Source organism: Mauremys reevesii, linkage group 6 (genome assembly GCF_016161935.1).
Source record: "Mauremys reevesii isolate NIE-2019 linkage group 6, ASM1616193v1, whole genome shotgun sequence".
NCBI lineage: Eukaryota > Metazoa > Chordata > Testudines > Geoemydidae > Mauremys > Mauremys reevesii.
In genome coordinates this window covers 129,061,685-129,074,034 of record NC_052628.1, presented here as the reverse complement: position 1 = coordinate 129,074,034, position 12,350 = coordinate 129,061,685, and the positions used below count along the sequence as shown (strand labels likewise).

At 53.4% G+C, this 12,350-nt stretch overlaps 1 protein-coding gene across 2 annotated transcripts in view; it reads right to left on the bottom strand.

Annotated features, from left to right (window-relative positions):
• The window catches only part of LOC120408015 (class I histocompatibility antigen, F10 alpha chain-like), a 135,119-nt gene that overhangs the window by 21,739 nt on the left and 101,030 nt on the right, over nucleotides 1–12,350 (bottom strand). Inside the window, exons 1-2 of one of the 2 annotated variants that reach the window (XM_039544478.1) lie at nucleotides 5,169–5,192; nucleotides 1,331–1,594 (exon numbers count right to left, since the gene is read on the bottom strand). The exons of the other annotated variant lie outside the window; for it this stretch is intronic. Of the exons in view, the coding sequence (XP_039400412.1) occupies nucleotides 1,331–1,448 (118 nt within the window). The 5' untranslated portion in view covers nucleotides 1,449–1,594; nucleotides 5,169–5,192. Of the gene's footprint in view, nucleotides 1–1,330; nucleotides 1,595–5,168; nucleotides 5,193–12,350 lie in introns of those variants that run through there. 2 annotated transcript variants of the gene reach the window in all.

Sequence of the window (12,350 nt, the reverse complement as noted above, 5' to 3'; positions counted from 1 at the left end):
CAATACCACTGACATGGGGGAATCAGAGATGTTCACTCGACAATCCCCTAAGGAAGGGCAGAGCAATTACATCAGAGAGACTCTCACCTGCCAGGGACAGTTCAGCAGTGCCAGGCACTGGACACTTATGGATCATCACCGAGCTAAGTGAGACAGCACAATCGAGGGCCTGGCCACGTGGCTACAGCTCCACACACTGGTGACCGAGTAGGAAGAACAGCTCTTTACACATCTATCAATAGTGTGCAGGGGAACCTGCATGACCCCAGGGGCTCCAACCGGGGGACACGTGCTGGGGTTGTGCTGCCAGGAATAAGGAAGCCTGGGAATCTCTCTGCACATTAGAGGGGCTGATTCTCTCACTAACTCTCTAGCCCAAGTCAATGTTAGACCCTCGCTCTGCAGAGTGAAGAGGAATCAGACTTTAGATAAACTCACTCTGGAAAAAAGACAAAGCAAACAATGAAGGAGGCTCACTGGTGAGCAGCTTCTCCCCAGGGCTGGGGTGAATGCAGCACTGCCTGCTCCTGTGACTTTACTGTGCGTCTCATGAAAGCGAGTGGTTTTATTAAATCCCCGGTTCCTGGACTCATGGGATTAGGGGAGAGTCTCAGCTCTCTTTTCTTACAGCAGTAACTTCTAGTCCTTCTAGGAGCATGGAAAACCCTGGAAATGTCCCCTAAAGGCTCAAACCAGAGGGCAAATAAAAATAAGCTCCAATATTATTCTCAAAACACTCATGACACTTAAGCCAAACTCAGGATTTTGAGGCCTGACTTGTGATGTCTGATCACTTGGGGCTGTCGATATTGGGATTCCCCATCACTCGGTGTCTGGGAATTGAGACAAGACGTCTCAGAGCCCTGTTCCAGCTATAGGGTCTGACAGCGTCACTGTCGTAGCCGGGAGGAACAAACCCCTCCGTGCAGGAATCTTCAGCTGCGGTTCTCTGGCCTTGGTGACCAGGATGTCAGACTAGCCAAGTTCAGTGGGACCTTCTGGCTTTTGCACCTCTGCTGCTCTGCCTGGGAAATGACCACACATGAGGGGCAGAGGTTCCCCTGAACGGCAGCAGAGGCAGCTGCAAGTGGGACTGGTAGCAGAAGTCTGGGGTGTTTGGGGAGGAAAGAGTATGAGAGTCCCACTTTGGAGGGTGTCAAAAATGTCTTTCGCATGGGGGTGGAGGCTGCAGGATGGAGGTTCCATGTGTCCCTCTGTCCCCCACATTCACACTGACTCCTGTGAGAAAATGCCCGTCGGCCACTCTGTCCCCTCCCACCCTGCTCACCCTGATACCACCATCCCTCGCTGTGTCGTGTCCCACACTTACCCTCTGTCCTGTTGTAGAGCTCACGCAGGGTGTTCAGACTCGCATTGAACCAGGCCTCCCAGCGCTGTGCCCAAAAGAGCCGAAGATCCCACAACTCCGGGCCCTCGTTCTGCGCCATCCACACTGTGCCAGGCTCCACCCTCTGCGTCTCGCTGGTGTAGACGTAGATGACCTGATCGTCCACGTACCCAACACGACTGTGCCAGGGCAGCCCCGGGCCGGGCTCCGACACCACCGTGTGAAATATGCGCCTGGAGTGCAGGCCTGAGGGGGGGGAGATTGGGGGAAGGGAGGTCAGATCTGCCCCAACCCTGCCAGGGACCCCCTGGCAATACACGAGAGGCAGCGATGACCCTCAGGAGTGCTCCTGTAGGCAGGAGACCTGCAGAATAGCCCTCAGAACAGCCTGACCAGGGAGAAAGAGAGATTGGGGTAGGAAGAGAAGGGGGGGAAAGGATGGAGGGGGGACATGAGGGGGAGATGAGAGAAGGGCTGGAGCGTGTGAGGAGTAGGGGAGCAGACGGGGGAGTGTATTGGGTGCACGGGGGCTGAAGGGGAGTGTGCAGAAGGAAAGGGGGCTCAGGAGGAAGGGCAGAGCTGGAGGGGGATGTTATATGGGAGGGTGGAGCAGGAGAAGGGCCGGGTCTATAGGAGATGCAGGAGCTAAAGCTTGGGGTACAAGCGGGGGCAGAGGAACGTGTCCAAGCTGCAGGTGGGAGCCAGGGCCCCAGCTGTGCACACAATTTACTATAATTTATTAAGAACATAAGAACGGCCAGACTGGGTCAGACCAAAGGTCCATCTAGCCCAGTATCCTGTCTTCCGACATTGGCCTATGCCCGGTGCCCCACAGGGAATGAACAGAACAGGGAATCAGCAAGTGATCCGCCCCCTGTCACCCACTCCCAACTTCTGGCAAATGGAGGCTAGAGACACCATCCCTGCCCAGCCTGGCTAATACTCATTGATGGACCTATCCTCCATGGCCTTATCTAGTTCTTTTTTAACTCTGTTATAGTCTTGGCCTTCACAACATCCTCCGGCAAGGAGTTCCACAGGTTGACTGTGTGTTGTGTGAAGAAATACTTCCTTTTGATTCTTTTAAACCTGCTGCCTATTAATTTCATCTGGTGATCCCTAGTTCTTCTGCCACGTGAAGGGGTAAATAGCACTTCCTTATTCACTTTCTCCTCACCTGTCATGAATTTACAGACCTCAGTCACAGCCCCCTTACTCCTCTCTTTTCCAAGCTGAAAAGTTCCAGTCTTATTAATCTCTCCGCCTAGGGAAGCTGTTCTATACCCCATATCACATTTGTTACCTTTTTCTGACAGAGCAACTACATCTGCACACAAGATGTGGGCATATGGGTTTATATAGAGGCAAGGTTATTTTCTTATTATCTATCTCTTTCCTAATGATTCCCAACATTCTGTTCGCTTTTTGACTGCCACTGCATATTGAGTGCATGTTTTCAAAGAATCATCTACAACGACTCCAAGATCTCTTTCTTGAGGGGTAGCAGCTAATTTAAACCCCATCATTTGATATGTATAGTTGGGATTATGTTTTCCATTTGTGCATTACTTTGCATTTATCCACACTGAATTTCACCTGCCATTTTGTTGCTCAGTCACCCAGTTTTGTGAGATCCCTTTGTAACGCTCCGCAGTCTGCTTCGGACTTAACTTATTCATGTTGTGGCTGCACCTAGGTCCCAGGCCCCCTGTTATGCCAGTCATTGCGTGGGCCTTGCCCCATGGAGCTCACAGGCTGATCACCCGTCCGTACAGTCGGGTTCACACCACACATCCACAGACAGGATCAGGGCCAAAGCGGGGGGTGGGGAAGGGTGACAGCTCCCAGACAGAGGGCCTGGTGCTGCAGAGACTGAACCCCTGATCCCTTCACTTCAGTGAGCGTCCCACTGACACCAGACATGGCTCAGGGGAGTTACACCCACCCTGTCTGATCCCCACAACCGGCTCTCCCTTCCAGCCTCCCACACTCATCCTTGGGAACCTTCAGCTTCCAAGGTGATGGCCCATCCGACCCTCTGCTTCCCATCTCCTCACCCTCCCTTCTGCATTCACCTGGCCGCCCTGGGTCAGCTCCCCCACTCTACAAAAGGGCCATGCACTGAACTTGGGTTCACCAAGCCTTGTTCTCTGAGCTCTCCAGTGCTGATTCCCCTTCTCCAACCATTACCGGGTCTCTCTCAGCATCACCCATCAGCCACCTCTCCCCATGTGTTATAATGAATATTGTGTGTGCCTCAGTTTCCTCCATGAGCTGCATGGTTAACAAAGTGGGGGGAAGATTAATGGCTCTGCAGAGATCCAGGTGTGACTGATGCCTCACTATCTGGGGTCTGGGACCCATGCTGATGGGGAGTCCCAGAAGACAACTGCCCAGACATTTGGCACATTTGGACATGCATGACCCATCCTCTGCAGGAAGCCAGCCAGCTGGGACCAGCTGGGAAACAAAGAGCTGAGGACGAGCCCAGGTGACAATGTTTGGCAGGAACAAGAACAAAAGACTAAAGAGGGGCCCCTTGGGGCTAAGTGTGGGCTGTTGGAGGGAAAAGCTTCTGGACTGGGACAAAAGAGAAAGTTCTGGGCTCTGGACAGACCCAGATGGACTTTGCTGTAACTTTCCATTCTCTAATGAAAAGCCTGTTGAGAGTCTTTAGGTTAAGTTTAGAGGAGAGAGCAACAAGGGTGATGTCGTGGTGAGCGTCTGCTATAGACCACCAGACCAGGAGGATGAGGTAGATGAGGCTTTCTTCAGACAACTAGCAAGTTTCCAGATCACAGGCTCTGGTTCTCATGGGGGACTTCAATCACCCTGACGTGTGCTGGGAGAGCAATACAGCAGTGCACAGACAATCCAGGGAGTTTTTGGAACGTGTTGAGGACAATTTCCTGGCACAAGTGCTGGAGGAGCCAACTAGGGGCCATGCTCCTCTTGACCTGCTCACCAACAAGGAAGAGTGGGTAGGGGAAGTAGAAGTGGGTGGCAACCTGGGCAGCAGTGACCATGAAATGGTTGAATTCAGGATCCTGACAAAAGGAAGAAAGGAGAGTAGCAGAATACAGACCCTGGACTTCAGAAAAGCAGACTTGGACTGATGGGCAGGATCCCCTGAGAGGCTAATATGAGGGGGAATGGGTCCAGGAGAGCTGGCTCTATTTTGAAGAAGACTTATTGAGGGCACAGGAACAAAACCATCCTGATGTGCAGAAAGAACAGCAAAGATGGCAGGTGACCAGCTTGGCTTAACAATGAAATCTTCAGTGAGCTTAAACTCAAAAAGGAAATTTACAAGAAGTGGAAACTTGGACAGATGACTAGGAAGAAGTATAAAACCATTGCTAGAGCATGCAGGGGTGTAATCAGGAAGGCCAAAGCACAACTGGAGTTGCAGCTAGCAAGGGATGTGAAGGGTAACAAGAAGGGTTTCTGCAGGTATGTTAGCAACAGGGTGGTCAGGGGAAGTGTGGGCCCCTTACTGAATGGGGAAGGCAACCTAGTGACAGATGATGAGGAAAAAGCTGAAGTACTCAATGCTTTTTTTGCCTTGGTCCTCACAAACAAGGTCAGTTCCCAGACTGCTGCACTGGGCAGCACAGTATGGGGAGGAGGTGAGTAGCCCTCAATGGTGAAAAGAACAGGTTAAGGCAGGGTTCTCAAACTGGGGTTCAGAACCCATCAGGGGGTCGCAAGGTTATTAGAGGGGGGAGGTGCCAGATGACTGGAAAAATGGCAAATATAGTGTCCATCTTTAAAAAAAAAAAAAGGAGAATATGGGGAACAACAAACTGGTCAGCCTCACCTCAGTCCCTGGAAAAATCATGGAGCAGAGCCTCAAGGAATCCATTTTGAAGCACTTGGAGGAGAGGAAAGTGATCAGGAAATTAACATGGACTCACCAAGGGCAAGTCTCATAGACTTTAAAGTCAGAAGGGACCATTATGACCATCTAGTCTGACCTCCTGCACTATGCAGGCCACAGAATCTCACCCACCCACTCCTAACAAACCCCTGACCTATGTCTGAGTTACTGAAGTCCTCAAATCGTGGTTTAAAGACCTCAAGCTGCGAAGAATCCTCCAGCAAGTGCCCCGGGCCCCATGCTGCAGAGGAAGGCAAAAGGCACACCTCCAGAGAAGGGGGTTAACATCTCCTCCTTAGGATAACACCTCTAAAGACTTGCGTCCACTACAGATATGACCCATTGCTGACTGTGGGTGCAACTAGACTGGTGATGACACAACTTAGCCCCCCATAGCCAAGGACAAGCCACACTCAGGAGTTCCAGGCACTGGGGTGAAACCCAGCGTGAAGAACCTTCTGGGAGCCATTAAAGGTCAGAGATCCAAGAACCCTTTTCCCTTCAGTTAACCCTGGTCTATCGGGGGTGTGTGTGTCTGTGTGTGTGTCCCTCTCACTAGCCAGCAGCCAGAGCTCTGCAAACAGGAATTGGGTCTGAAAGCCCCGCCCTGCCCTGAGGCGCTGGGAATGAAACAGCCTGGGCAGCGCCTGGAACCGGGGGCTGCCTGGGAGCCTCACTGGGCTGCGAGGGGCTTGTCAGCATGTGCAGCACCCACAGGTGCTGGTCCCAACGGTGCCGCACCCCCTGGCTGGGGGCGGTTGGCATTAGATGAAGGGGCTACAGTTCGGGTCAGCGGCTCTCAACCCCTCTCCCCATTACACACATTGTCCCAGCAGCGCCTGGCACAAGGGGGCCGGGACCCCCCCAGTCACTATAGCAACGTCGCTGTTCCCTGTCAGTGACCGCTCAGTGCTGGGGGGAGCGCGGTGTAGTTATCCCGACACCTCAGAACGCAGAGCCCAGAACTGCCCCCCCGACACCCAGCTCCCCCCTCCCTGCACCCCAGCCCGGCTGCCCCCAACACCCAGCTCCCCCTCCCGCGCCCCCGGCCCGGCTGCCCCCAGCGACACCCAGCTCCCCTCCCCGCGCCCCGGCCCGGCTGCCCCCGACACCCAGCTCCCCCTCCCCGCGGCCCCCGGCCCGGCTGCTCCCGCCCCCAGCCCGGCTGCCCCCCCAACACCCAGCTCCCCCCTCCCCGCGCCCCCCGGCCCGGCTGCCCCCCCAGCGACACCCAGCTCCCCCCTCCCCGCGCCCCCCGGCCCGGCTGCCCCCCGACACCCAGCTCCCCTCCCCGCCCCCGGCCCGGCTGCCCCCGACACCCAGCTCCCCGCGCCCCCGGCCCGGCTGCCCCCGACACCCAGCTCCCCGCACCCCGGCCCGGCTGATCCCCCAACACCCAGCTCCCCTCCCCGCCCCCGGCCGGGGTCTCCCCCGATACTCACGGGGTGGCCCCCGCAGGGCTACAGCCCCCAGCAGCAGCAGCAGGCGCAGCGCCAGGCCCAGCGCCGCCCCGCAGCGCGGCAGGACTCGGCCCATGGACCCGCTCTCGGCCGGTCCCGGCCCGGCCCCGGGAACCTCGCTGCGCTGCCGGCGCCCGAGACCCCGCTACCGGCCGCGGAACCTCTGCGCTGCGGGGATTGGCTGAGCGGGGAACAGCCCACCAATAGCGACGCACGGACCCGCCTGCGTCACCGGTCGCTGGGCAGAACCCGGCCGGGTGGGTTGGCGAAGGGGAAGCGGAATTGGGGCGGGGAACTTGTCCCCGGGGCTGTAATGACCAGAGCGGCAGTTCAGGCCCAGCCCCGCGCTGCAGGTGTCTCTGTGACAGGGGTCCCAGGCCAGCCGGCCCCGCTCCCAGGGTTCCCATCGCACACGGGGGTCACAGCTCGGCTCAGGGGTGCTCAGCCCCCCCCCATTGCTCCCTGGGCACCCCGGCACCCTCAGCTCATCTAGTCTGACCCCCCGCACCCCAGGCCTGAGACCTTCCCGGCCCTGCTGCTGACTTGGCTGTCACAGGAGCAGGGCCGGTGCAAGGATGTTTTGTGCCCCAGGTGAAACTTCCACCTTGCACCCCCCCACACACACATCGGTTCATTGAGGGCAGGGCGGCTCCAGGCCCCAGCACGCCAAGTGCGTGCTTCGGGGGCAAGCCACTGGGGGCACGCTGCCGGCGCCACGAGGGCGGCAGGCAGGCTGCCTCCGTGGTTTGCCTGCGGAGGGTCCGCTGGTCCCACGGTTTTGGCGGACCTCCCGCAGGCAAACCGCCGGAGGCAGCCTGCCTGCCGTGCTTGGGGCGGCAAAACGCCTAGAGCTGCCCCTGATTGAGGGGCAAATCCCAATGAGCCTTTACAGACCTCAGGGGCCGGCCTGCCCAGGGGCTGCTCCCCAGACCAGGTTCCCCACCCCCTGGAGGGTACACAGCCCCCACCCTCGCCCTCCCCTCCACAGCTTCGGTGGAGCATCCACAGGCGTGCCTGTTGTTAGACAAAAGGGCCAGATATATGCTTAAGCCAAATAAGGCCAGATATATGCTTAAGCTAAATATATGCTCAGGCATTTGTCATCTTCCCCTCCTGTTTTTCCATTTGCTACCCCCGTCCAAAGTCATGGACACAATATATATATATATAATGTATAAAAAAAATGGGAATGGTTAAAAAAATGTGTTCCATGGAAGGAAAGGAATATGAGTAGGAGGGATGGGAACAGATAATATAATTATTACCAGGCACAAATGAAAAAGAAAATGCAAAGGTATGCAGAATTTGACATGCCGAAGGTATAAAGGGACCTGAGGAACCTGTTATAGTGTGCTCTCCTTCTCTCTCAGGAGCGAGAAAGACAAGAGCTGACTCAGCTGACCGAATATCTGATCTGCAACCGTCCCTCTCTCCTCCTCCCTTCTTGGGGTAATTGGAAGCGCTCCAGGGTAACGAGCTATGGGAGGGCCACCGGAGCCACGGGACCAGCAGAGCGCCCCCCGTGGTGTACCACCGTGCTTGGGGCGGCGAAATTGCTAGAGCCGCCCCTGCATGGAGGAGCCAGTGCAGTGCAGTGCAGGGGGGCAGCAGCCCTCCAAAGGTGGCAGCGGTGCAAGCGGGGAGCAGCCACGCCCCCGCCCCTCCTGCCCAGGCTGCAGCTCGGCGCCCCCCCTCCTGGGGGCTCCTGCAGCAGATGCATGTGGGCAGAGGCACCCATGCACCCCCTCCGGCTCCTGGGAGTGTGAGCCGCCCCCACCGCTGCCCCTCCTGGAGCAGGCTCAGGGCCCCGCGCCCCAGCGGTGGCTCACATGCCCGGGAGCCACAGAGCCTGAATGCGGCGAGTGGGGAGCTGCGGGGCGCATGGGTGCTGGCGCCTGCATTCATCTGCAGGAGCCGCCGCAGGAGGGGCGGGGGGCACGGCTGCTCCCCACTAGCGGCGTCCTGCCTTTACAGGCTGCTGCCCCCCTGTGCTGTGCCGGCTCCTCCATGGCTGGGGCTCGCTGCCCCCGCAAGCTGACACTCTGGGTCTCCGGTGCCTCTGGAAGGCGGCTCCTTCCTGCCGAGCCAGGGCACTGCTTCTTGGTGCCCCCAGGGCCATCCTTAGGATTTATTGGGGGGGGCTATGCAGTATTATTAAACTGGTGCCCCTATGCCCCACGGCAGCTTGAGCTTGCAGCCCGGCGGAGGGGAGGGGGAGAGTGGAGGGACAAGGCAGAAAGAATAACAAGACTCCTGGCCTGCCTCATGGTGGCAGAGAGTCACAGTTCCCTGCAGAGACCCCTGTACCCTCACGCAGAATGGATGTGCAGAAGGTACCTAATTAAAAACACTAAACTTGAGAATAAAAAATGTCAGTCACAGGTTTTTTGATATGCCCTGAAGTTTGTCAGACATTTATTTGCAAAAACTTTATAGTAAGGGTGAGTCAGCTGTCTTGCTGAATACAACATTAACTATTATGGAATACATGATGTAGCTCTTCTCTGTTTTATGTTTTCTTAATCAGTATTTCTAAGCTTATTTTTATATTTTAAATGTACTCTTAAGCCTTCATAAAGTACTCATTCCAGATTACTACATGTTTAACTTACTGAAACAGACATTATTTTAAATTAATCAGTCACAGTGGTTTAGTATGTTCATAACAATGTTCATTGCTTTTAGAAAAAGGGAACACTAATTTACTGTGTGTGGTCTCCATAATACACGTTTATGAAATTCCACCAACTTTAAAAAATATGTTTCCAAAGATTTTAGGCATAAAAAAGGATTTTATATCTTACTAAGGTACTGATTTTGCTGGAGTGGTCTCCTAAAACTAGTTCATCAGATAGTTTCCCTTTCTTTACTTCTGACTCTTTGTCCAGCTATCTGGAAGCAAAGGGGTGTTGTCCCTTTAAGGACTCTCTTCAATGCAGGGCGGGGCGGTGGGTGAAAGGAGAAATGGATGGACAGAAAGGACAGGAAGACTTTGGAAGTAAGTTTTTTTTTTACTATAGTAATTAAAACGTGTATTTTAGATAAGGGTGGTCTTTTGAATAATTTATTTAAAAAACCATGTCTGAAGGTCCAAGCTTTTAAGGCTAAAGATGATTGTGCATCTAAAAATCTATGCAAGGATTTTTTAGACATGTGATTTTATAATCTTCACCAACTCACCAATGAAATATTTTTAAAGCAAATTTTAAACTAAGCTCCTGTAGAGTAACATGTTCTGAGTAAATATTACAGTCATGCACAACTGTTTTTGTCAGTACATTCAGAAACTGACAGTAGATACCTGGGGGTTGGCAAATGCCTGTTAAATGGCTTCATTACCATCCCCCCACCCCCATGGTTCATAGAATCATAGAATCTCAGGGTTGGAAGGGACCTCAGGAGGTCATCTAGTCCAACCCCCTGCTCATCTAGTCCAACCCCCTGTTGGTAAAGAGTTGGTTCTTTAACAGTTTCAGTGTTGTGCTAATAGGTCTGGCAGGCTGGAGACTTTTTCTCTTTTACCTACTAGATCCGGTTCCCAGGAAGACTCAGAGCCTGCAGGAAGGGTCAGAACAGGGATAGACAAACCAGTTGGGTGGACTAAGACCCAGTGGTGCCCCAAATTTTCAGGTGTCCTACGCAGCTGCCTATGCCTAAGGATGGCCCTGGGCGCCCCCAACCACTTGGCGACCCCTAGTTTGCCTACTGGCTGCATACATTCTAGAAAATGCTCTCTGACAGTCACCATTGCAGGGACATTTTCACTAGGTTCTGGTGCTGTTACAAAACGCACCATTAAAGTCATTTTTTCCGTATGGCTGATGTCAGGTGTGCAGTCCAGAATAACAGAGTAATATCTTGCTGACTTCAGATCTGCCACCATCTTCTGTTTGACTTTTGTTGCCAGTAACTGTATGATTTCATTTTGAATTGTTTTTCCAAGGTCGTGGTGTGCGTACATTTCGTGGGTGGTGACTCTTCTTAGATGCTCCTGGAGTACAGCATCAAACTCCGTCATCAGCTCCACAATTTTAAGGAAATTTCCATTGTCTGGCACATACAGATGAGCTGAAGTGCCATGCAGTGCTAGGTTCTGGGTAGCAAGCACTCTCACAATGGCAATGAGGCTTTTCAGAACATTTTGCCAGTAAAGAGATTCTGATGCAATCTTCTCTTGATGCTGATCATCTATGGTGGCCTTTAACCTTAGTCTCATCTCAAGCTCTTTCCACCTATGGAATGCTCTCTGGTGATTTGCTGCCTTCTCATGGCATGCCAGATTTCTACCCACCTCAGTCCCTGGAAAAATCATGGAGCAGGTCCTCAAGGAATCAATTCTGAAGCACTTAGAGGAGAGGAAAGTGATCAGGAACAGTCAGCATGGATTCACCAAGGGCAAGTCATGCCTGACTAACCTAATTGCCTTCTAAGAGGAGATAACTGGCTCTGTGGATGAGGGGAAAGCAGTGGATGTGTTTATTCCTTGACTTTAGCAAAGCTTTTGATACGGTCTCCCACCGTATTCTTGCCAGCAAGTTAAAGAAGTATGGGCTGGACGATTGTACTATAAGGTGGATAGAAAGCTGGCTAGATCGTCGGGCTCAACGGGTAGTGATCAATGGTTCCATGTCTAGTTGGCAGCCGGTTTCAAGTGGAGTGTCCCAAGGGTTGGTCCTGCGTCCGGTTTTGTTCAATATCTTCATTAATTATCTGGAGGATGGTGTGGACTGCACCCTCAGCAAGTTTGCAGATGACACTAAACTGGGAGGAGTGGTAGATACGCTGGAGGGTAGGGATAGGATACAGAGGGACCTGGACAAATTAGAGGACTGGGCCAAAAGCAACCTGATGAGGTTCAACAAGGACAAGTGCAGAGTCCTGCTCTTAGGACGGAAAAATCCCATTCAGTGTTACAGACTAGGGACCGAATGGCTAGGAAGCAGTTCTGCAGAAAAGGACCTAGGGGACGAGAAGCTGGATATGAGTCGACAGTGTGCCCTTCTTGCCAAGAAGGCTAATGGCATTTTGGGCTGTATAAATAGGGGCATTTCCAGCAGATCGAGGGACGTGATCATTCCCCTCTATTCGACATTGGTGAGGCCTCATTTGGAGTACTGTGTCCAGTTTTGGGCCCCACAGTACAAGAAGGATGTGGAAAAATTGGAAAGAGTCCAGCGGAGGGCAACAAAAATGAGTAGGGGGCTGGAGCACATGACTTATGAGGAGAGGCTGAGGGAACTGGGATTGTTTAGTCTGCAGAAGAGAAGAATGAGGGGGGATTTGATAGCTGCTTTCAACTACCTGAAAGGGGGTTCCAAAGAGGATGGATCTAGACTGTTCTCAGTGGTACCCGATGACAGAACAAGGAGTAATGGTCTCAAGTTGCAGTGGGGGAGGTTTAGGTTGGATATGAGGAAAAACTTTTTCACTCAGAGAGTGGTGAAGCACTGGAATGGGTTACCTAGGGAGGTGGTGGAATCTCCATCTTAGAGGTTTTTAAGGTCAGTCTTGACAAAGCCCTGGCTAGGATGATTTAGTTGGGAATTGGTCCTGCTTTGAGCAGGGGGTTGGACTAGATGACCTCCTGAGGTCCCTTCCAACCCTGATATTCTATGATTCTATGGTTTTTCCAGTCCTTTGTTCCTGCAGACCCCAATGTGGC